Consider the following 23,067-nt stretch of genomic DNA (forward strand, 5'->3'; position numbering starts at 1 on the left):
CAGTCCAGTGGTGGCAGATTACTGATCAAATCCCTTCTCATCAGGCAGAGAAAGGACTGGAACAGGGGGCCTCCCACATCTCAGGTCAGTACTCTAATCATGGGGCTAAAAAATTTTAAAGAAGGGCCTCCTCCCCCTCCTGGGATGTTTTGGAGCCTTTGCACATGGAGAAACCACAGGGCACAGTGGGGTGTCCCCAGTAACCAATGTTAACCAAATCGATCCAAACAGGAAAGGCATTGTTTTGCAATTTACAGTAAAAGCTTTGTTATCTGGCATGTTGGGAGACTTGAGATGCCGGTTAATCAAAAATTCCAAGTAACTAAGAGTTATACTTACCAATTTTTAAAGATTTAGAACACAATAAAATGAATAAAGTATAAAATAGTAGACAGGTACTCACCAAGCCAGTAGTAGTACTGCTCTGCAGAGTGGTTGGTTTCTTGAAGCACTTAGGTGTATACATGGAAAGTTTTCTATACAGCACGTTATCTTATGACACTACATACCACAATGGGTAGCGCAATGCTTACACCCAGATCACTAAAAATACACTGAACACTAAAGCTATACAGAACATAACTTAGTCTTTCTTTGATGATTCAGAAGGCACTTCAGGATCTTGCAGTGTCTCAGGGTTGGCATTATCAACATCAATTATCACTGTAGAAGGTGTAGGAGATTGGGTTGAAGCTATACTGACCCTATGACACACCCTGGAAGCTGCTTTTTTGAATAAATTCCTCATATCAACTGGCCGACTTGTCTTCTGCCTCTTTTGCATAAAAGCAGAGTGCAGAATGTGCAATTGCATAACCTCCCGGGCAGTTTACTAGTCCCGGTTACTAGACTGAAGATTTGTATTGAGAGAGATCAGAATAGAGCTTTGCATTTGATAAAGTGCGAGATAACACAGCTTTCACTGTATGTATCAATCCCTGGCCACTACACTAAACTCCGAGCAAGGATTTGCATTGTTAGACCTTGCCAGATGACCTAGATCTTTATAGAGTTTTCACCTCTCAGCAACGTTTGGTTTTTTGTTTGTTTTTTTTTTGGTAGGTTTAATAGATGCCACCTTTCTTTCATCAGTTATGTTACGAGAAATTATAGATTGTTTCAGTCTCTCAATACAGGTGGACAAGTTCTCTACTGAGCTCTCAAACAAATCCATTTCCCCCAAACAGATACACATTTTTTACTTAAATAATCTCTAAATGAACAGTTAACTTACAGCCCCAGCAAGTTTCTTTGAGAACATCCACTCAGTGTGCAGCAGCAGTCAAAAAATCAAACAGAATATTGGGAATCGTTAGGAAAGGGATAGATAATAAGACAGAAAATATCATACTGCCTCTATATAAATCCCTGGCACGCCCACATCTTGAATACTGCGTGCAGATGTGGTTGCTCCATCTCAAAAACGATATATTGGAATTGGAAAAGATACAGAAAAGGGCAACAAAAATGAGTAGGGGTATGGAACAGCTTCCATATGAGGAGAGATTAATAAGACTGGGACTTTTTAGAAAAAGAATGACTAAGGGGGGATATGATAGAGGTCTATAAAATTATGACTGGTGTGCGGAAAGAAAATAAGGAAGTCTTATTTATTCCTTCTCATAACACAAGAACGAGGGGGTCACCAAATGAAATTAATAGGCAGCAGGTTTAAAACAAACAAAATTAAATATTTCTTTACACAACACACAGTCAACCTATATCTATGCAGGCCAAAACTATAACAGGATTCAAAAAAGAACTAGATAAGTTCCTGGAGGATAAGTCCATCAGTGGCTATTAGCCAGGATGGTGTCCCTAGCTTCTGTTGGCCAGAAGCTGGGAATGGGCAACAGGGGATGGATCACTTGGTGATTACCTGTTCTGTTCATTCCCTCTGAAGTACCTGGCATTGGCCACTGTGGAAGACAGGATACTGGGCTAGATGAACCATTGGTCTGACCCAGTATGGCTGTTCTTAAGTGCAGTCACTGTCTACTTCACTCTATTCCTGGATTAGGATCCCATCCTTTCAACAACTGTTGTGTCTTTTGCTCTTTATGTAACATACGTAATGTGGAGAAACTACACAAGCACAGTGGAGTCCAAATAGCTGTGTTTTGTACGTATATTCAACATGCAAGACCTATGTACATACCTATACCACTGCTCTGGCCTCAGGGAATACAGTGAGGGCCAGCAAAGGCCCTCATATACAATTTAAAGGGACACTACCCAATCCCTTTTCACTACACTGGGTTTGAACAGGAAGAACAGAGCTGGAGAAGGACCTAAGACCAAAACAGGAGGAAGAACCCTCAACCCCAGCAGGGAACATTTTTGTGTGGTGGCTCCCATCTTGTATCTTCAAGACTCTTTTTCGGGTGATATTTGGTTACATGATGGAGACAGAGCCTAACCCACAGTTTACACAGGGCTGTCTGGGTGTATGCCCACCATTGTGCAGGGATGGGGCTGAGAATGCAGAGATGCACCATCTAAATCCCTGGCAGGCAGAGAAGTTCTGAGTTTTCACAGGGTGGCATAGAGTCCAGGGTATACAGGCAGTACCCAGAATTGTAGAGGTTGGCATGGGGCTGCAGAGCTAGGCAGAATCTCCATGAGCCAGATGATTTGGATCGGTCTTGCCTGGTTAAACACGAGATCAACACACATAACACCCAAGATGGCAACTGACAAATGTAAGTTATCTCCTTTGGTCAGTCCTAATAGACTCTAGTGTGGAGTCTCTGATGCGTTACGAGATTTGAGCTGGTGCTAAAACATTTTCCACATTCGTCGCATCTATACGGCTTTTCTCCTGTGTGGATTCTCTGGTGTTTAATCAGATTTGACCTTTGGATGAAGCTCTTGTCACAACTGGGGCATTTATAAGGCTTTTCTCCTGTATGGATTCTCTGATGCCTAATCAGAGCTGAGCTTTGCGTGTAGCTTCTCCCACAGTCCAGGCATTTATAAGGCCTCTCTCCTGTGTGCAGTCTCTGGTGTCGGATAAGGTCCAAGTTTACACCGAAGCTTTTTCCGCACTCAGGACACATATAGGATCGCTCGCCCATGTGCAGTCTCTGGTGTCTAATAAGGGCGGTGCTCACAGTGAAGCTTTTTGAGCATTCGGGGCACTTGTAGGGTTTTTCTGCCATGTGGGTTCTCCGATGCTTAACCAGGGCTGAGCTCTGGATGTAGCTTTTCCCGCACTCGGGACACTGATAGGGTCGCTCTCCCGTGTGGATCCTCTGGTGTATTGTGAGCTGCGAGCTCACGATGAAGTTTTTCCCGCAGTCGGGGCACGTATAAGGTTTCTCCCCCGTGTGGAGTCTCCGGTGCGCAATGAGGTTAGAACTCACGTTGAAGCTTTCCCCACAGTCGAAGCACTTGTAGGGCCTCTCCCCGGTGTGGATCCGCCAATGGGTGATAAGGTTGGAGCTCCGTTTGAAGCTCTTCCCGCACTCTGTACACGTGTGTCTCCTCTCCCCCTTGAGGTTTCTCGGCTGGGCTGGGGTTTCCTTAAGGCCCTTGCAACCCCCCACACCATTGTTAGATTTGCCACCTGTCTCCGATGGAGGATTTCCCTGCTGCCTCTTTAGCCTGTGCTGAATCCCACAGCCTTCTCCCCGCTCGGGGTCCTGGGAGACAAGCCCTTCAGTTCTTCCTGATAATGTCCCATGGGGTTCCACTTGCTCAGGACCATCCTGCTGAGAATTTCTCTCCTGGTTCTCACTCACTGTACCATCACCTGCTGGAATAGAGAATCCAAACATGAGTCCTTCCCTGCACTGGGGAGAAAGGAAAGCTCAGAAAGGGAATAGAAAATCAGGGGGGCTGGGGAAATGAAACACAGTAACTGCTGGGGTCGTTGAGAAAAAAAGGGACCTGATTTAGACACTAAGAAGAGAGGTCAGTGGGGAGCTATTTCCAGATGTCAGTCAGGATTGGTGGAAGCCATGAGGGTATGACACATGCTGAGCATAAGAGATGGTGAGGCAGAACTGGGAGAACTCACGAGGTTTTTGAGTGAATCTCAGCTGATGGTTCCCTATGTCCATTTCACTGGCTCCCCACCTGCGCAGGTACCTCTCGACATCTCCCTCTCTGCAGAGCCCTGGAGATCCGGGACCCACGGTTCTTCCCCTCTTTCCAGCTGGACGATCACGTCAGGTTTGGGAAGGAGAAATCCTGCCCAGGGAGTCAAATCAGGCAAGATCAGGAGGCATTATATATTTGTAGAATATCAGTCACAAAGAACATTCCCTGATTTTAACCAGCCCCCATGCTATGCTAGGGGTGTGTGAACTGGGAATGTAGGGGAATGTGGTCACTGAACCCCACCCCTTTGGGAGAGGCAGATGTCTGTGTGGGGAGATACTGCACCTCAGTAGGAGTTTCTGGGGGACACGCTAACTCAGACCCAGCTCTGATATTAAGTCTCAGCCTGTTTCTAAACCTGCAGAAGTCAGGGCCAACCCCACAGATGGAGCTAGTCCCAGAAAGGGAGGGGAATTGGGGTTGTGTGTGAGAGAGTGAATACAGACGGGAGAAGATGAAGCTTCTGCCCCCAGGTAAATTATGGAGGATGGATATGAAGTAGGATATCCCTTAGGTTTCTGACACCTCTGGCCCATGGAAAAAGGTATAGAGCGGAAAGGCTCTCTCTCACCAGACCAGGGGACTACGGGGCCCAATCCTGTACAGCCTAAGGGACCAGGAAAGGACCTGAGCAGAAGCCAAATTGGGCACATCATAGACCCTACTGCTTCTAACAATCAATACTACTGGGAGAATTCTGCACAAAAAAAATAAAAATTCTGCACACAATATTTGAAAATTTTGCAAAATTCTGCATATTTTATTTGTCAAAATAACACAATATAATCATGCCTGTTACAATTATTTTGGTAATTTATTTCAGAATATCTGTCAGCAAGTATGTCTGTAATAATACAGATTAAAAAAAAGATTCTGGTAATTTTTTTTTTTAACCAATAGATTCCTTACAAGGCATATTAATACAGAACGTAGTGTAATTCATTTAAATTCAGCCAGGCACGTCTGCCCCTGTCCCCACACCTCTCATCCCTATGGGTCTCTGCAGCCCCCACTTCCCCATCTCAACACTGTCACCCCACTAGCTCCTGAGCCCATGTTCCAGTCTGTCCTGTTCTGAACCACAGTCTGTGATCCCCCAGCAACCCTGTGTGCCCCTCTCCATCCGGACCTGGATCCGTGAGCGGGGTGCTGTGATAAACTTTACTCCTGGGGGAATTCTGCAGCACTGGGAATAGGATTTTGTATTTTCCCGCATAAAATACATTTTGCCCAAGAAGTGCTGAAGTTTCACCATTTTCCCACCAGAGGCCGCTGTGGCTCTGCTGTTCTGGCGCCACAGTGGCCTCTGGTGGGTAAAAGGCAGAATTGCATCACTTCTTAGGCAAAACATTTCTTATGCGGGAAAATACAAAATTATACGAGACAGATGAATTCTGCATATCTGCATACTGGCAGAATTCCTCCCGGGGGTAAATCAAAGGACAGGAATCCCCTACCCAGTGAGATCACCATCTCGTAAATCTCCTGCATGACGTCCCTGTAGAGGGCTCTCTGAGCGGGGTCCAGCAGAGCCCCCTGCCCCTCGGTGAAATACACAGCCACCTCCTCGAAGGTCACCAGCATCTGAAACAGCCACAGTCACCCACTTGGTACCTGCTGCCCCAGCAACAATCCCACTATTCACAGGGGAGGGGGCCAATAAAATGGAAGCTCTGGGAGAGCCAGAGCAGGCAGGAGGCTTCAGGGGGTGAGGAGTAAAAGTGAGAGCTCCTGCTCCTTCCCAGAAGACAGAGGAGGGCAGCGCCATCATATTTAATCACATACCTACTAGCTGATACAGGACATGGAGGCACCAAGCAGGGGACTGAGACGGAACCCGGGTGGGAATCCCAATACGCTCCCCATTGCTAGCTGCTGGGTGTGAGGGGACAGGGCAGCTCCCCTGGGCCTCACTGCTGGGTGGCCTCTTCATATTTCACAGCAGCCTCTGGCTACTGGGCTCAAGCTTCATGCGGAGAGGCTGGCAAGTTTCTCCATTTCTCTTCAGGAGTTTGTTTACTGTTCCATAAATTGGGTGAATTCTGACCCCTTCCAACAGGCCTGTTCCTATAAACAGGGACCCAGATCCAACAAGTTCCAGCAGGTTTCTCACACCCTGTCCCCCTCTCTTTCTCCTCTTGTGTCTCCTTCAGACACCTCCCTGAGAAATCCCCTACCTGAATTGGCTTCACTGCAGCCTTTCCTCCAGCCGGCCCCTCAGGAGAATGGGACAATCTGGAGCAAAACGTGGCTGTTATTCTGCAGCCTATCAGGGCAAGAGGAGTGATTGGTGTGTTTGCAGAAGGAGTTTTAGTCCATTTCACACCCCACTTCTCAACATGCTCTTTCTCTGCTGAGGGAGTCTGCCTGGCTGGGAAATCATTTGGTCACTTTGTTAAGATATCGATATTCAGGCCTGTCTGCAAAGGCCTATGCTTTAAGAATTTAGGTGTATTCTTATCACTTAGCTAGTTATAGAGGTATAAAAGAAAGAATCAAAGATCACTGTCTGCGGAATGGCCTTCTCTTACTGTGACAGGCTAAGGCCTTCAGCTAAAATGTAGTTAGGCAGCCATAACTGGGAAGTGTATGGTCACGTCCACACATTCCAAACTAGTCACATTGAAATAAGGTGTGATTGGGCTATTAGGAATACAATCCTGTCCTGATATTCCTATCACCTCCAGAGAAAGGGAAGAGCCTAGAGGATGTAAAAGGAAACTTAGTTTAATAGCATCCTGTCTGGCAAGAACTCACTTATCAATAGACACAGCTGGAAAACCCTTACGTCTGTATAGATGTAGTTGTGAAATCCTCACTTCTGTATTGTTTTGCATGTTTATTTGCATGGTCTCTGTCTGGTTCTGTAAGTGTTTCTGTCAGCTGTGTAATTAATTTTGTTGGGTGTAAACCAATGAAGGTGGTGGAATATAACTGGTTAAATAAACATGTTACAATATGTTAGGATTGGTTAGTTAAATTTCGGTAAAATGAATGGTTAAGTTATAGCTAAGCAAAACTCAGGTTTTACTATACAGTCTGCAGTCAATCAGGAAGTGTGTGTGGGGGGAAATGGGAACAGGGACTGGGGATGGGGGAACTGGGATCATGTTTTATTAAAGGGGGCGATGGGAACAGAAACAGGGACACAGACAAGGCTCTGTGGTGTCAGAGCTGGGAAGGGGGACACTGAGAAAGGAAACTGGAATCATGCTGGCTGGAAGTTCACCCCAATAAACATCGAATTGTTTTCACCTTTGGGTATTGTTGCTCTCTGTTCATGCGAGAAGGACCAGGGAAGTAAGAGGGTGAAGGAATAAGCCCCCTAACATACTTTATTACAGCCCAGACCCAGACTCTCTCAGTAAGGACGAAACCCACTGAGACATTTTTAAACCCTCCGCATAGCAAAGGGAAATTTCACTGCCCCCAAAACACTTTGTTAACAGAGAGGTAGGGTGACTGACCCACCTTGTGTGCTTCCAGACCATTGAACCAACTCTGTGTAAACCTCTGAAAACCAGGAATTAAAGAGTTCCGGTGCACACTAGCCCTGGCAGTGTTTTCATACTGAGGACATTTACCCATCTCTGTGGAACTTTATGGGAACCAGGAAAAAATGAGTCACGGAACATGATATCTGGTCTTTGTGTGCTTTTACTCAGATTTCACAGGGGGGCGGGGGGACCAGTGTTTCTCAAATTGGGGATCCTGACCCAAAAGTGAGTTGCAGGGGGTTCCGCAAGGTTATTTTTTTGCAAGGGTCGTGGTATTGTCACCCTTATTTCTGCGCTGCCTTCAGAACTGGGCAGCTGGAGAGCAGCAGCTATTGATCAGACATCCAGCTCTGAAGCCGCCTCACCAGCAGCAGCGCAGAAGTAAGGGTAGTAGTACCGCAAACTCCCCCCACACACACACACAATAACCTTGTGACCTCCCCACAATTCCTTTTTGGGTCAGGACCCCTACAGTTACAACACTGTGAAATTTCAGATTTATATAACTGATATTAAATTGACTATTTTAAATATCTTATGATGGTGAAATTGACCAAAATGGACTGTGAATTTGGTAGGGCCCTACTTATCACTAGAAGCAGTAGCCAGCTCGGGGTGAGGGGGGCGGGCAACAGGACAGCAACGGGGCAGATGTGTAAATCAGGAATAAACCTACACATACACACTCTCTCGACACTCCCTGTTATTGCCCTAACTGCACAGAGATGGCGAAATCTGCCACATTTCAAGTTGTCTCTCCCACACATCTTCTTTTCCCTGCATCTCAGTCTTATTTTTCACCCTCTCCCTGACAACAACTCTGACAAAACGGGATACCCCACTGAGGCTTATTCATGGTCCCCTGAAGCATCTCTCTCCTGCAGTTTGGCTCTTGGTGCAGACAACCCCAAAATCGTGAGTCAGAGCCCCAAAATCATGATATTTGCTAAAAATAAAAATTACAAAAATTGCAGATTTGTGTGCATTTGGGCTTTTGGGTTTTACTCAGGTCATCAAGCTTTTCTGTGCAACCATGAAGGCTAGAAGCTGAGTTTTAATGACACCCTAATGCTTGGACTAGAAGGGCAGTGTTTGCCCTGAGATCTCCGAGACACAGTTTAGAAAGGCAGCAGATCCTCTCCAAAAAGCAAGAGAAACACTGGACCAGACCAGTGGCCCTCAGCCTTTCCAGATGACTGTCCCCTTTTCAAGAGGCTGGTTTGTCTTGTGTACCCCTAAATTTCCCCTCACTTAAAAACGACTTGCGTACAAAATCAGACATAAAAATACAAGTGTCACCACACACTAGTACTGAAAAATTGCTTCCTTTCTCATGTTGTCTGTATGAAATTTTAGCTTGTTCTGACATCACTCAGCTTTTTATGTAGCCTGTTGTAAAACTAGGCAAAGAGCTAGGTGAGTTGATTTACCCCCTTGAACACATGCCCTTCGGGCTTTAAGAAAAGCACAAAATAACAAGAGACTGGGACAGCGGGATCTGAGGCTGTGCAGAGTCACTTTCCTGCTCAGATGCTGCTGCAGGCACGTTCACAAGGCAGCAGGTTCCCAGGGCCTGTGAAATCAGAGTCACTTTCCTGCCCTGCCCCAGCCCTTCCCCCGGCTCTCTCCCCTACCTGCAGGCCCCGGCTCAGGGGCTGGTGTCGGCAAAGCCCGGGGCTGCCCCAGGGGTTGGTTCCAAGCACCGGAGAAAGTCTCCCCAGCTGGGCGCGGAGGGGGGTTCATGCAGGTCTCCCCCCGCACAGACCCCACGCAGCAGCTGCTCAGGTCGGGCTCCCAGGCCACAATGGAGCCAGCAGCATCTTCAGGCTTTAGCACTAACTCACATGCAGGATCCTCTAGGGCTCCGATTCCGCTTCCTTTTCCCCCAGCACCTGCTGCCTCCCTCTTTCCCCTCCCAGCAGCAGCTGCTGGAGCCCAGCTGGTTTAGTCCCTTCCTGTGCCCTTCAATACCAAGTCGGGTAGCAACACTCACAGGGACTGTCTCAGGCTAGAAAGAGCCTTGTTCCCACAGAGCCGGGAATAGAACCCAGGTGTCCGGACTCCCTGCCCATCCCCCACCCCGGATCTTCTCAACCTGGAGGCGTTTGGGTTTGGTTTTCACTACAGCTGGATCCACCCACACCTTGGCGAGGCCCCAGGCACCAACCAATCCCCGGCAAGGAGACGCTCCCCCCCCCCTCCCTTCCCGCCATGTCTCATGGCAAAACCTTCCCCTGAGCCCTGGCAGCTCAAACCCAGCGGCTGCCCCATGGCGCTGGCAGGGAGCGCTGCACGTAGGGCGCCGCGCCCCGGGCCCCAGCGCTGGGAGGAAGCGGAGCAGAGCCAGTGCTGCCCACGGTGCCAGGAGCCCATTCCCCGGAGCCTGCTGCAGCCCTGGGGGCAGCTGGGGAGACGGCGGGGACCTGGGAGCTGGTTGTTGGGGGGCACTGTTTGTAACTGGGGTGTGGGGGACATGCCGGTGGGGGGAGGGAGCTGGGGTGTGGAGATGGCGTGGGGGGATGTTTGGAGATGGGATGTTTCAGGTTAGGGGGTGTCACTGGGGGAGATTGGGAGCTGGTTGTTGCGGGAGCACTGTTTGTAACTAGGGGTGGGTGGGACATGCTGGTGGGGGGAGGGAGCTGGGGTGTGGAGATGGCGTGGGGGGGGAAGTTTGGAGATGAGATGTTTCAGAGTAGGGGGTGTTGGTGACTAGGAGTGCCACCTCTCAGGTACAAAACCTGGGATGATGCAGAGCCCACACAGCTGGCCAGCAGGCAGTATGGAATGAGAACTCTCACAAATTTCCTGGGACTGCAGCTTCAAAAGAAAAAAGGATCATCTGGGAAAAATCTGGGCATGTGGCAAGCCTGGTGTTTGAGGGGACCAGGTGGATCCTAAATATATTATTGCCTTCAGTGAGCGATATTTTGGTTCTCCAATTCACCCCCCACCCAATAATTTGTACTTAAAAAAGCAGATTCTGTCTCACAAGCACTGATCATCTAGCGAGCCCCATCTCTTCCTGCACCTCACTCTGTGATGCTGGGCTCCTGGAAAATACGTGGTCGGAGGGAACTCTATCAAATTATGGTGGCCAATGTATGTGCCTATTGCAGTAGCTAGTGCAGATCTCCATGATATGATTGTCCTTGCCTTCTTCACGGGACTCCCAGCTGAAATAGTTAATAGTGTGGCCATTTAATGTGTCCTCCTCAGGCTCCGAGATCAGTGTGCCATCTGGGATGAGTGGGGTAGTTCATGCATCTCAGAGCTGCTGTGTCGAGCTGGGTGCCAACATGGGCACTGATGATGGCACCAGTTAAATTTCTTTCACCTTTTTGACCTTTTTTCTTTGCCATCGTTGTTCCAGGGGGTGACCTTCGAGGAGATGGCTGTGTATTTCACCCGGGGCAGGGGGCTCTGCTGGACCCTGGTCAGAGAGCCTTCTACAGGGACGTCATGCAGGAGAATTACGAGACGGTGATCTCACTATGTAAGGATCCCTGTCCCCTCTGTGATGTCTCTGGAGTGCCCGAATCCACTTCTGCTCAGGGTTCTTCCCTGGTCCCCAGGGTTTAAGTGAAAGTGTGTGGGGGGGTCACATTTTCCCATCCTCTCCTTCATTCAGGCCCAGAAGGATCTCTTTTCTCCCTCCCCCTCTCCTGGGTTTGTGGGAGCCCCCCTCTCTTTTTCTTACTGCACCCCATCGTGTCATTATGATGAAACATAGCATCACCCTGTAATGTCATGATCTGTGACAACAGGCACCCAAATCAGTGACTTCTCCCTATCTATTCTGATCTTCACTGCTGTTGGTACCTTAGCTTTAAGGGCGGGGGGAGTATCAACCCTTTATTCCCCAGAACCCTTGTGAGAAAGACTCACACCCTCTTCCCAGGAAATTCAGAAACTCTGCAGGGAGTCTAATCCTGCCCCCTAGGAGGCAGAAGGGCTGTTCACACAGACTCCCTGGTCCCCTCCTGCCTGGACCATAGAGAGGCCTTTGGAGGTTTAGAACCAGGCAAAGGGCTTAGCACTAAGAAACCCTATGCCTGCTCTGAGTGCCGGAAGAGCTTTAGCTACAGCTCATCCCTCTTGACGCACCTGCGAGTCCACACGGGTGAGAGGCCCTATCCTTGCCTGGGCTGCGGGAAGAGCTTCCAGCAGAGATCCAACCTCATTGTGCATCGGCTACTCCACTGTGTGAATAGACCTTGCAAATAAACAAACCCCCGCCCCATCCCCAGAGCATTTGCAGTTCTCAGGAATGCCAGGGGGCATTCAGTGGCTGGCTGCCTGTCTCTGGGATCAGGAGACAGCAGAACCTACTCCAGCCTGATCAGTACTGCTTTCTGGCTCCGCTGGCGGAGGAGGAGAGAGCTGGTCGGTTCCGCCTTCCTACTGCAGCCCCAGCTTCGAAGTCCTTTGCTTCATAGCAGGGGAGGAAAGATCCCCCCCATCTGCCTTCTGTGCCTGGGATGGACTCCTCTCCCTTCCCTATCCCTGGAGAAGGATACTCCGGCCATGCCTCACTCCCAAGACCTGGGCCTAGCTTCCCCCAGCAGCTGGTCTGGGATCCCCACTCACCTGAATTTGTTACCTGGGGTATGGACACCCTATAGACCTTGTAATCCCCTCAGAGCCCCCAGAGGACTGGCTGCTAGGCCTTGAGCTGTTTGGGTATCCATACCCCAAATGGTTATTTGTCTCATGGCTATTTGATTTTGCTCATTTTCTCCTCTCTCATCTGTGAGAGTTCTCAGATGGCTGAAATATGAAAATTTATCAATAATAAAACAAACGTGTGCTGAGTCTCAGGCCCCTGGCTACAGGAGACTCAGCGGTTTCTTCTGGCACAGAAATCCTTGGGCCAAAAGGCAGAGGCGGGGTGAGGAAGGTTAGGTCCTGAGGCCTGCTGTGATGGGATGGGAAGGGAGGGTGTGGGGGAATGTGGAGATACAGGGCTGGGAAACCTGTAGGGGGTGTCGCACTGAAAGGTTGGGAGAGCTGAGAGCGGCTAACTCAGCAGAGCTAAAACAGACCCTGGGGCTACTCTCCCCTCAACCCCACAAACCAGCTGGAACTGAAGCCAGGTCCCCCCACCCATCACAAAGGTCACAGGGAGACAAAGTCCCAGACAGCTTACCCTATCTACTGCAGTATCCTGTGTGGGGACAGACATCCCCAGAGCTACGAGGGGAAATGTGCACTTTGAGCTGGGAAAGAGGGAGATTAAAGTCTCTTGAGGCCCTGAGTCAGAGCAAATGAGGGGCCCTGGCACCAGATCTGTGGTCCCACCCCTGTTCCACCCCTTCTGCCTGTGGCCCCACCCCCATTCCACCTCATCCCTGCAAACACCCTCCCTCCTTCCCCGTTTGCTTGCTCCTTTTTACCCACCCATCCCCTGTTGCGGCCCCAAGACCAGAGAAGCTGTGTGCCCTCACCTCAGCCCCGGTCCCACAGCAGGGAGCGAGAGCTCCTCCAGCCCCAGTGCCATGGGGGGAGAAGATTTTTCTGGGGGCCCCCATTGGCCTGTGCAGTAATCTGCCACTGGCTGGGAGAACCATAGAAAGCACAGAAAGCTGCAATCTGTGCCAAGTGGGATCCCTCCTCCCCACATAGAAAGGTGAGGAATTGGGCAAGGGTCAATGTGGGCAGGGGGCACTGGAGCTGTCTGAGTGGGGTGGTGGTATCTATTCCCAGTGTCCTTACACTGCAGAGAGCTCCGAGGAGCTGAAGGCAGGCAGGGTTTTCCTGGGTGGGGTAAGTGTCTGAGGCCAGGATGGAGCCTCTCTCATGGAGTGTCTGAAGGGGAAAAGAGAGTACTGCCTGGGGCCTCTTCTGGCCACAATGACTTCTGTAACATGGGTCACATGCAGGTTTAAACTAGTGTAAATGGTGGATTCTCTGTCACTTGAAGTCTTTAAACCATGATTTGAGGACTTCAGTGACTGAGCCAGAGGTTAGAAGTCTATTACAGGAGTGGGTGGGTGAGGCTCTGTGGCCTGCAATGCACAGGAGGTCAGACTAGATGATCATGATGGGCCCTTCTGGCCTTAAAGTCTATGAGTGTGCAGGGCTGCAGACTGTCTGGGGAGGGACAGCACTGGGAGGGGACAGCCTGTGCCGCAGGGTCACTGTCAGGGACCAAGATCCCCTCTGGCTTGAGCTGGGACTGGGCAGATTATCAGGGGAGCTGCGTTTTTAGCCTCAGCACTGAAACCAGGACAGAAATAAGGGTGGAGCGTCCTGGAGAAGGTGCCAGTGAAAGTGAAGAGATGGGACCTGTCAGTCACATTGAAAAATGAGACCTCGCCTGCCTCATAGTCCAGGAGAATCCCCACTTGGCTGGGCCTGATACTCATGAGACAGGGGGTCAAGTGGGAGGAACAGGCATTGTATTTTCCATTCCTCAGCCTCACAGCCCAGGATCCATTCCCAGCTGTGAGTGTGACCCACTCCCTACTCTGTACAGATTCCCTACAAACCCCCAGGTCCCAGCCTGTCTTGTCTCCCACATCCACCTCCCAGTAACGTCTCCCACCTATGAACCCATCAGTGCCCAGGACACACACACAAAGTTCAAATCTCTCAGGCTTTTTAGGCAGATCCTGTCATGTGTCCGTGCACCCAGTCAAGACAAGCCAGGCGCTCTGGCAGGCGTAGATGTGCAGATCCTCAGCTGCACATGGATGGAGCTTGTTAACTCATCAGCGTGAGGTAGGATTTGGGCTCTGGACTCAATGTGTGGTCCACACCCTGCCACCCCAAACGTGACTGCGTCAGGGATGGGGAACAATTTGGCTCTGGAACTCCTCTTATAAATTGTTCTGTGCATCTGTCCCAACCCCCAGCCATGGACACCAGACGGGGGAGCCAGGGGGTCATGGCCCCCTCACTTTTTAACAGCTGTAGGGGCAAGCCGGGGGGGTGATGGGGCAGAGAGAAGGCAGAGTCTCAGGGGGACAAGCTGGCTCGGGAGCAGGATCTCGGCAGGGAAGCAGTGGTGCGAGGCCAGGGGGCTCAGGGGGAAATAGGCGGTGTAAGGGTGGGGCCTCGGGGGAATGGGCAGTGTGAGGGTGGGACCTTGGTAGGAGGGCAGCATGAGGGGGACAGGGCCTTGGGGGTGGGGCAGTGAGGTCACAGTTCAGGTGTTGTTGTCCCCCCCAATTTTCAGGATCTTCTGCCACTCCTGCCTCCAGCCCCTCCACACCCACTCTGGCAGCCAGAGTTGGTTCAATGTGTGTGAGGGGGGAACAGACAGCAACAGCATCAGATGAAGCTGGCAGAGTTCCATCCTCTGCCCTCCCCAGATCCTCTACCCCAACCACATTCACTCCCAACCCTTTTTCAGTAGTGGAGGGGACAGTGTGACCAATATCAGGAGGAGGTGATTCCTGAGTCCAGCACAGGCTGCAGGGGGATCCAATCCTCTCCCGTGAGTCCCCACAGGAGCTGAGAGAGGCCTGGAGCTGCCCAGAGGCCCCACGGATGAGGAATTTTGTGTTTATTCTGCACAAACGGAACTCCCCTGTCTCCTGCCCCAGGGACTAAACAGGGCAGGGAGGAAAAGCCCACTCTGTCCTGTGGGTTATGATGCTTTGCCTCTATTTCCATCAGTGACTGATCCAAAATTAGGGACTAAACAGTTATTAACAGGGACACAGGTTAATTTCCCTTTAATCCCAGTGACCAGCCTCTGTCCCTGGCACTGACTCTCCCCCAGTGGATGCGACTCTGGATCCAGACATAGCTCAGCCCAACCTCAGATCAGAAAAGTGAGTGATGGGAGACACACAACAGGATCTGCCCAACAATCCTGAGAGATTTATTGGGGATTGATCTATTGTGTCTCGTCTAGACGCGCTATATCAATCCCCGAACGCTCTCCCGTCGACTCCGGCAGATAGTCTGGACATACTCCTACATACAGGTCCTTAATGCAGATGTTAAACAACACTGTATACAGAACAGATCCCTATGGAACCCCACCCAAGACCTTCCTCCAATCTGCCATCATTCAATTAATAAATTACCTTTTGCCTGCGGTTGTTTAACCAATTACATATCCACTTAATGGTAGTTCTGCCAAGCCTGCATTTCTCCAGCTTACTTATCAAAATGTGACATGGGACTCTGTTAGAAGCCTTGCTGAAGTCCAGGTAAGTTATGTCCACCACATTCCCCCATCCACCAAACTAGTAACTCTGTCAAAGGAAATCAAGCTGGTTTGGCATGATTTGTTCTTAGTAAATCCATGCTGGCTCCCTGTGATTGTCCTTAGATGTGTGGGTTACCCCTTCATCATCCAGGTATTCGCAAGCTGAATGTTATACATTGCTCTATTATGGGATGGCCAAACTTACCGACCTGTCAAGCCACATACGACAATCTTCAGTTGTTTAAGAGCAGGAGCGTGACTGCTGAGGCTCGGGGCTTCAGCCTTGCAGGTAGTGGGGGGTCTCAGGCCTCAGCCCCATGGGAGATGCCTGCCAGGGCTTGGGGCTGAAGCCCTGCTTATGTTGAAGTCCCAAGCCCCAGCAAACGTGCCCTGTGGGACTGAAACCCTGAGACCTCCCGTCCCGCTAGGCAGAAGCCTGAAATGATGCATATGGAGGGAGGCACATGGGGACACATATCCCCCCCAGATTTTTGCCAGGGTTTGCTGGCCTCACTTGGTTACATGGTGCTGCAGGACCCCCTCCCTGCACAGCAGCTGCTGGAGCTGGCAAGGTAGGAACTGCGGCCATGGGGAGAGTCAGTGGCAAACAGCTGGGAGCTGCAGGCATCGGGGAGCTAAAGCAGCGACCCCTCCGTGCAGCTCCCAGCTGTTTGCTGCTGCCTCTCCACGGGAGCGAACACCTGGGAGCTGAGAGGAGGGCCTGCTGAGGGAAAGGGAGTGTGTACTTGGGGGGCATGATGCAAGCTGTTGGGCGGGGGGGGGCAAACCTTTAAATTGTGCCTCTCCATCTCTTTTCAGCAGCCACCAGTCATCTCTGGTAGGTGGAGAATGGGGCGGGGAGGCTCCACGAGCCACACCTGAACTGTAAAAGAGCCACATGGGGCTCACCAGCCGCAGTTTGGCCACCCCTGGCCAATAGCTTCCCAGGGATCAAAGTCAGAGGGACTGGTCTATAGTTCCCAGGCTCCTCCTTCCCAAATCCGCAGCTTGGCTGGGGATCCCAGGCAAGTTACTGCCCCTTCTGTAACGGGGACAATGGCAGTCACCTCCGTCAGCTTTGAGACTCTGGATGAGTAGCCCTAGAGAAGAACTAGGTTTTATCATCATCAGCTAGTGGTGCCCCAACCACTCCAGGAGAGCTGTACCACTGTACGCCAGCAGAGGGTCTAGCCCTGTGTTTCTTCTGCTGCAACTTCCTAATTCCCCACATAACCAATCTCCTTCGCAGGCAGGGCCATTCCTAGGGGGGTGCGGGGCCTGGGACATAGAAATTCGGCACTTATCAGCCAAGGGGTGCTTCCCCAGGCTCTGCCCAGGCCCCGCCCACACTCCATCCCTTTCTCCAGGACCCCACCCTGCCCTACTTCTTCCCACCCCGAACCAGCGCTGCCCAGAGGATTCAAGGGGCCTGGGGCAAAGCAATTTTGGGGGGCTCTTCCATACAAAAAAGTTGCAATACTATAGAATACTATATTCTTGTGAGGCTGGGGCCTGCAGCAAGTTGCCCCACTTGCGCCCCCGTCCCCAGGGAGCCCTGCCCTCAACCCTTCTCGCCCTGCCTCCTCCCCACCCAGTTCTGCCTCCTTCCCCAAGCACGCTGCACCCTCGCTCCTCTCCACCAGTACCAGATGCTGCAAAACAGCTGATTGGCGGCAGGCACTGAGAGGGAAGGAGAGGTGCTGATTGGCGAGGAGCTGGAGGGAGCGGGAGGTTGGTAGGGGGGCTCCTCTTCCCCTCCCCACCCACCGCTCACCTCCCTGTTCACCTCCTCACCCCTCTCGCCTCACTTCCGCACCGGGCACCCGCCTCCGCATGAAATGCAGGGTCTCCCAAAGCACAGGGGCCTGGGGCAGTCACCCCGATTGGCCGTACCCTAGGGACAGCTCTGCTCGCGTGCTGGTAGCTGGAAGTTGAAGCTAGACAAATTCAGATGGGAAATAAGCCCACATTTTAACAGGGCGGATAATTCACCATTGGAACAACTTATCGAGGGTGATGGGGAGAGTCTCCAGCACTGAAAATCTTTAAATGAAGACTGAAAGTTTTTTCTAAAAGCCAGGCTCTGGCTCAAACGGGCACCGTTCCAGGGAAGTCCTATGGCCTGTGTTACATAGGAGCTCAGTCTAGATGATCACAATGGTCTCTTCTGGCCTTGGAATCTAGGAATAATCTTCACCCACTGAGCACATCCTCCCTAATTCCCCAGCACTCAAGCAGAGGGCTCTGTAATTCCCCCCCACCCCCAGCACACGGGGCTCTTTAATTCCCCCCTCTCCCCTGTATGAAGGGCTCCATAATCCCACCCCTCCCAGGCATGCAGGGCTCCAGACAAGCTCCACCAGCTTCTCAAGAAAGCACAAGGAAGTTTCAGGGAGGGAACTTTTTTATTCCCATGGGACAGGAAGTGACCCGGACATGGCACGGAACCAGGAAACTAAGCAAAGGTGTCTGAAGAGAAGGGAGGTCTCTGCTCCCCCAACCTCAGGGCACAGAGCAGGCAGGTGCCATGGGGAACAGAGGAGTCATCCACTCCAGGGTGATGGAAGCACTGATGGAAGTGGGTTCTTACACACACTCCTCCTCCAGGGGAGGATGAGTTTTGCTTTTCTCTCTCCAGCCTCCCCATCAGATCAGCAGAAGGTTCAGGGTCTCTAGACAGCTGGATCTGCAGCAGCGGCAGCAAAGACTCTTTCTCACAAAGCCCAAGGGTCAGCTGCGGCCATGTCCTGGCCCAGAGAGGCTGGCAGGGGATCACTCCCGCTGGCTGGCCCTAGCTGCAGCATCAAGGGCCCCGTGCCCCCCATGGTGCAGCCTGCGGTGGGTGATGACATTGGAGCTCTGGCTGAAGCGTTTCCCGCAGTCGGGGCAGACGTACGGTTTCTCTCCGGTGTGGGTCCTGCGGTGCTTGGTGAGGGAGGAGTTGACGTTGAAGCCTTTCCCACAGTCCAGACAGACGTAGGGCCTCTCCCCAGTGTGCACCCTCTGGTGGGTGGTGAGGTGGGCTCGCTGGCTGTACTGCCGCCCACACTCCCCGCACCGGAAGGGCTTCTCCCCCGTGTGGATGCGTCGGTGCCGCACCAAGTTGGAGACCACGGCGAAGCTCTTCCCGCAGTCTCCGCAGATGAAGGGGGTCTCCCCGGTGTGGCTGCGCTGGTGGGTGAGAAGATAGGAGCTAGTGGTGAAGCCCTTCCCGCAGTCAGAGCACTTGTAGCGCTTTTCGCGCCGGGAGGCGCTCTGGTGCCGGGCCAGGTGGGGCCGGTCACTGAAGCCCTTCCCGCAGTCAGCGCAGCTGTAAGGCCGCTCACCGGTGTGAGTGCGCTGGTGGGCAATCAGCTTGGAGCTGATAGTGAAGCCTTTCCCGCAGTCGGGGCACTTGTAGGGCCGCTCGCCCGTGTGCAGCCGCTGGTGGGTCAGCAGGTTGGAGCTGCCGCTGAAGCATTTCCCGCAGTCACTGCAGGCGTAGGGCCGCTCCCCGGTGTGGATGCGCCGGTGCTTGATGAGGTCCGAGCTGACGTTGAAGCACTTCCCGCACTCCAGGCAGACGTAGGGACGCTCACCGGTGTGCAGCCGCCGGTGGGTGACCAGGTGGGAGCGCTGGCTGCAGCGCCGCCCGCAGTCAGGGCACTTGTAGGGCTTCTCGCCCGTGTGGCTCCGCTGGTGACGCACCAGGTTGGAGACTACGTTGAAGCGCTTCCCGCAGTCCCCGCAGGCGTAGGGTTTCTCTCCAGTGTGGATCCGCCGGTGGGTGATTAAGGCCGAGCTGTGCCCGAAGCCTTTCCCGCAGTCAGGGCATTTGTAGGGCTTCTCACCGGCGTGCCCGCGCTGGTGCCGCAGGAGGTTGGAGAAGGCACCAAAGGTTTTGCCACAGTCGGTACACGGGTGGGGTCTCTTTCCCCCATGGGTCCTCTGATGCGCCAGGAGGTTGGACCGCTGACGGAAGCTCTTCCCGCAGTCTTTGCACGTGTTCAGTCTCTCCCTGGGATGCGGCCCCTTGCGCAACAGGGAGTCTTTGCGGGTCCTAAATATTTCCCCGAGGCAAGTGGGATGATCTGGACAGGAGTCAATTCCCTGCACTGGGGAGAAAGGAAACCTCACAGAGGGAAACAGCAAAGGGGAGAAAGTAAACCAAAATAACTGCTGGGGAGACTGAAAAATCAAGAGTCAAGCCCTTCCCCCAAGGAGAGAGGAGCAATTCTACCTCTGCATCCCCCTGAACACTCACTGGGGAGGGAGGTTCTGACAGGTGTCTGTCAAGACGGGTGGGAAGCCATGAGCAGCATCTGTCACGAGGATATGACCCTGATGGGGACAATCCTGATAAGGGCAGGGGGGATGAGGCAGAACTGAGGATGCTCAGGGGGCCTTTGTGGGAATCCCAGCTGTCTTCTTCACTCACCGATGGTATCTGTGTCAGTTTCATGGATTCCTCACCTGGGCAGTCTCCTCTTGGGTTCTCCCTTTCCCCAGAGCCTTGGAGATCTGGGACCCATGGTTCTTTCTCTTGTTGCCGCCAGGAGACAGCGTTGGGTTTGGGAATCAGAGATCCTGTTCATGAGACAGCAGAGAGGCAAAGACCCTGGTTGGTTAAACCGTCCTGGGAACTTACAGCAAGAATGTTCTTGGATTTGGCTGAAGGGGGAACATTCATGGACCACATTCATGGACCCCTTGGGGAAATCTCTCTCTGCCCCTGTGAAAGCCCTGGAGGTGGAGACAGGATTTAGGATCGTTCCATTTCCAAATCTCTCATCCCATGGGAGGAAGTGTGGAGGTTCTGGCCTCATCCCAGAAATCTCGGAGACCTAGGCCGATCCCAGAGCTGGAGCTGCCCCCAGCGCGTCAGGGTCTATACAGTTTCTAACAAATGATGGGAAAACACACCCTCCCTTACCCTGTGAGGTCCTGTTTGCATAGTGCTCCTGCATGGCGTCCCTGTAGAGGGCTCTCTGACTGGGGTCAGTGAAATACAAAGCCACTTCCTTGAAGGTCACCGGTCCCTGAAACAACAGGCATTTGCCACTCAGCACTTTCTACCTCAGCCACAATCCTACCAGTTCAGCCTCAGGGGACCCAGACTGGTGTGTCTGCTCCATTCCCCAATACATTATGTCCTGACAGTTCCCATAACCCCCTAGGTTATATTTGCATCCAAACTGGTCCTTCATTCCAGGCTGCTCCACGCACACCTGCTCTGTCATCACACCTAGATTTGCCTCTTCCTTGCTGCTCCGGACATAAGAATGGCCATCCTGGGTCAGACCAATGGTCCCTCTAGCCCAGTCTCCTGTCTCCCAACTGGTGCCAATGCTTCAAAGGGAATAAACAGAACAAGGCAACTATCAAGTGATCCATCCCCGGTCATCCAGTTGCAGGTCCTGGCAATCATTTTGCAATGTAAGGAAAGTCAGATCAGAGAGCTGTGGGGAATGCTTCTGATGCTGCGAGATCAAATCCAGCCTTGTCTTGACCTGCTGGCCCTTCCGACTCCGTACACCCATGGCCCTCATCCCATCCGCATTACAGGGAACAGCAGCGCAGAGAGACTATGGGAATCAGGGGTGTTGCCTAGTGGTTAGAGCAGAACGGGGCAACACAGCTGCAAAGTTACATCACATCCCCGTCCTTCAGTTTCCTCATGTGGATAACAAAAGCAACCTAGCTCCTGGGTAGGTGAGAGCCTGGGGTGGAAGGAGCAGCATTAACATATTATTGTTAGACAGAGAGCAGCCAAATCAGAAACAGCTCCCTTACTACGCATGCTTGCAACCACAAAAAGTCACCCAAAGATGCTACTTCAAATGTGGCAGTTCTGGCCCATTTGTCACAGGGTTGGGTCTCATTCCACCCAAGAGCAGAGACTCTTGTTTCCCAGTAACAGGCATGATCAGACCCCCTTGTAAATAAAACTTCCCTGTCCCAACCCTACTCTGTGTATTTCCTGCCCCACTCTCTCTACAGGACAAACCCACAGCAGCTCCCTGAGAAATCCTCCTACCTGAGCTGGCTCCGCTCCAGCCATTTCCCTGCCCTGGCCCGCAGGAGAAGGGGATGATCCGGAGTGAACCCTGGATGCTGTTCTGCAGCCTGTCAGGGGGGAAAAGGGAGTGGGGACGTTTCAGATGGGACTTGAGTCCATTTCACACTCCGATCCCCCCTAACTCCATCCCTGCAGAAAAACCTCCCAGATTCTGCTGCCCCTGCCAGTCTCCCCGTCTCCCTCCCGCCCACTCCCCTCGGGCTGGGAGACTCGGTCCCTGGCCCGGCCCGGGGCTTTCTCTCCCCGGAGCTGGCTCGGCTCCTGCAGGCGCTCAAGGGGCAAAGCCGTGGGGGGAGGAAATCAGGGCGGGCAGCAGTTCTGGGACTCGCAGACCCCGCCCCCTCGGGAGCCTAGCTGGGGCGAGGAGGGGCCATCGGTGCAGAGTCACTTTCCTGCCCGGCCCCAGCCCTTCCCCGGGTCTCTCCCCTCACCTGCAGGCTCCGGCTCAGGGGCTGGTGTCGGCAGAGCCCGCGGCTGCCCCAGGGGCTGGGTCCAGCGCCCGGAGAGTCCCCCGGCTGGGCACAGAGGGGCGCTGGGGAAGGGCTCTCCCCGCACACACCCCGCTGGGGAGCAGCAGCGGCTCAGCCCGGGCTCACAAGCAGCAAGTCCCATCCAGGAGCCGCACCGCCGCTCCTCCCTCCCCCCAGCATCCACACGAGCCCCAACTGCTCCCAGCTGCCCCGGTCCCTTCCTGTTCCCCGCAATAGCAAGCCGAGCTGCAACACTCACTGGATGGAGCCGCCCTGATCCGGGCTGGGGGGCGAACTCACAACGATGCGGAGTGAGGCCCACCCAGCTCAGCGAGCCTCCAGCCGGGGAGAGGCGGCTCTCTTAGTGACCCCCCAGCAGAGAGCAGAGAAAGCTCAGCCCGTTTCCTCCTCCTCCCTGCAGCCCCAGCTCCTGGGTCCTCTCGCCTACCTCGTGATGGGGGAAGGCGTGACCCAGAACTTCCCCTCTGCTGTATCATATGCCCAGTGGCGGGCTGTTAAGGGTTAACGGGATTTTATGACCCCGGTGTTGTCACAGGAAAAATCACGAGCTAAACCACAGAAAAATCACAAGATGGGCTTAAAGGGGTGAGGTTTTAAGAGGTCGAAGTTCCTTTTGTTTGCTTTCTACTTTTTGGAGCCTTTAAGGAGTTCTATTTTCCAGGTTTATTTGGCATGGATGGTGGTGTTTTGGGTGCGGTTTAGGGGGCTTTTATGTTTGTTTGTTTTTAAAAGAAGCATACGCCCTTTTCTAAGTGA

The 23,067-nt window shown here is 52.5% G+C and overlaps 4 protein-coding genes across 11 annotated transcripts in view; 1 reads left to right on the forward strand and 3 right to left on the reverse strand.

Moving 5' to 3' along the window:
• LOC127032790 (zinc finger protein 569-like) overlaps positions 1 to 22,320 on the reverse strand; it is a 253,686-nt gene extending 231,366 nt beyond the window's left edge. The window contains 1 exon segment of the mRNA XM_050920383.1: positions 22,252 to 22,320. The gene's annotated coding sequence lies outside the window, so the exon portion shown is untranslated.
• The window catches only part of LOC127033157 (zinc finger protein 850-like), a 226,776-nt gene that overhangs the window by 185,685 nt on the left and 18,024 nt on the right, over positions 1 to 23,067 (forward strand). The gene's annotated exons all lie outside the window — the stretch shown is intronic.
• Positions 638 to 9,534, reverse strand: LOC127032809 (zinc finger and SCAN domain-containing protein 2-like). 2 transcript variants are annotated; one of them, XM_050920422.1, is made up of 3 exons: positions 9,446 to 9,534; positions 4,022 to 4,194; positions 638 to 3,754 (listed from the first exon to the last, which is right to left on the reverse strand). In XM_050920422.1, exons 2-3 carry the CDS (start codon positions 4,062 to 4,064, stop codon positions 2,727 to 2,729), a joined length of 1,071 nt encoding a protein of 356 aa, XP_050776379.1. In that variant the 5' UTR covers positions 4,065 to 4,194; positions 9,446 to 9,534; the 3' UTR covers positions 638 to 2,726. The 2 variants fall into 2 exon arrangements, with proteins under 2 accessions (XP_050776379.1, XP_050776378.1); XM_050920421.1 differs by having other exon boundaries at positions 638 to 3,757.
• LOC127032792 (zinc finger protein 883-like) overlaps positions 18,149 to 23,067 on the reverse strand; it is an 87,770-nt gene continuing 82,851 nt past the window's right edge. For 2 of the 7 annotated variants that reach the window (XM_050920387.1, XM_050920388.1), the window contains exons 2-5: positions 21,779 to 21,867; positions 20,675 to 20,780; positions 20,215 to 20,328; positions 18,149 to 19,856 (exon numbers count right to left, since the gene is read on the reverse strand). In XM_050920387.1, coding sequence (XP_050776344.1) covers positions 18,535 to 19,856; positions 20,215 to 20,328; positions 20,675 to 20,780; positions 21,779 to 21,802 — 1,566 coding nt within the window. In that variant the 5' untranslated portion in view covers positions 21,803 to 21,867 and the 3' untranslated portion in view covers positions 18,149 to 18,534. Of the gene's footprint in view, positions 19,874 to 20,214; positions 20,329 to 20,674; positions 21,462 to 21,778; positions 21,868 to 22,549; positions 22,701 to 22,738; positions 22,822 to 23,067 lie in introns of those variants that run through there. The other 5 variants (XM_050920385.1, XM_050920386.1, XM_050920389.1 and 2 more) reach the window with 5 other exon arrangements.

This window comes from Gopherus flavomarginatus, chromosome 12 (genome assembly GCF_025201925.1).
Source record: "Gopherus flavomarginatus isolate rGopFla2 chromosome 12, rGopFla2.mat.asm, whole genome shotgun sequence".
Lineage (NCBI taxonomy): Eukaryota > Metazoa > Chordata > Testudines > Testudinidae > Gopherus > Gopherus flavomarginatus.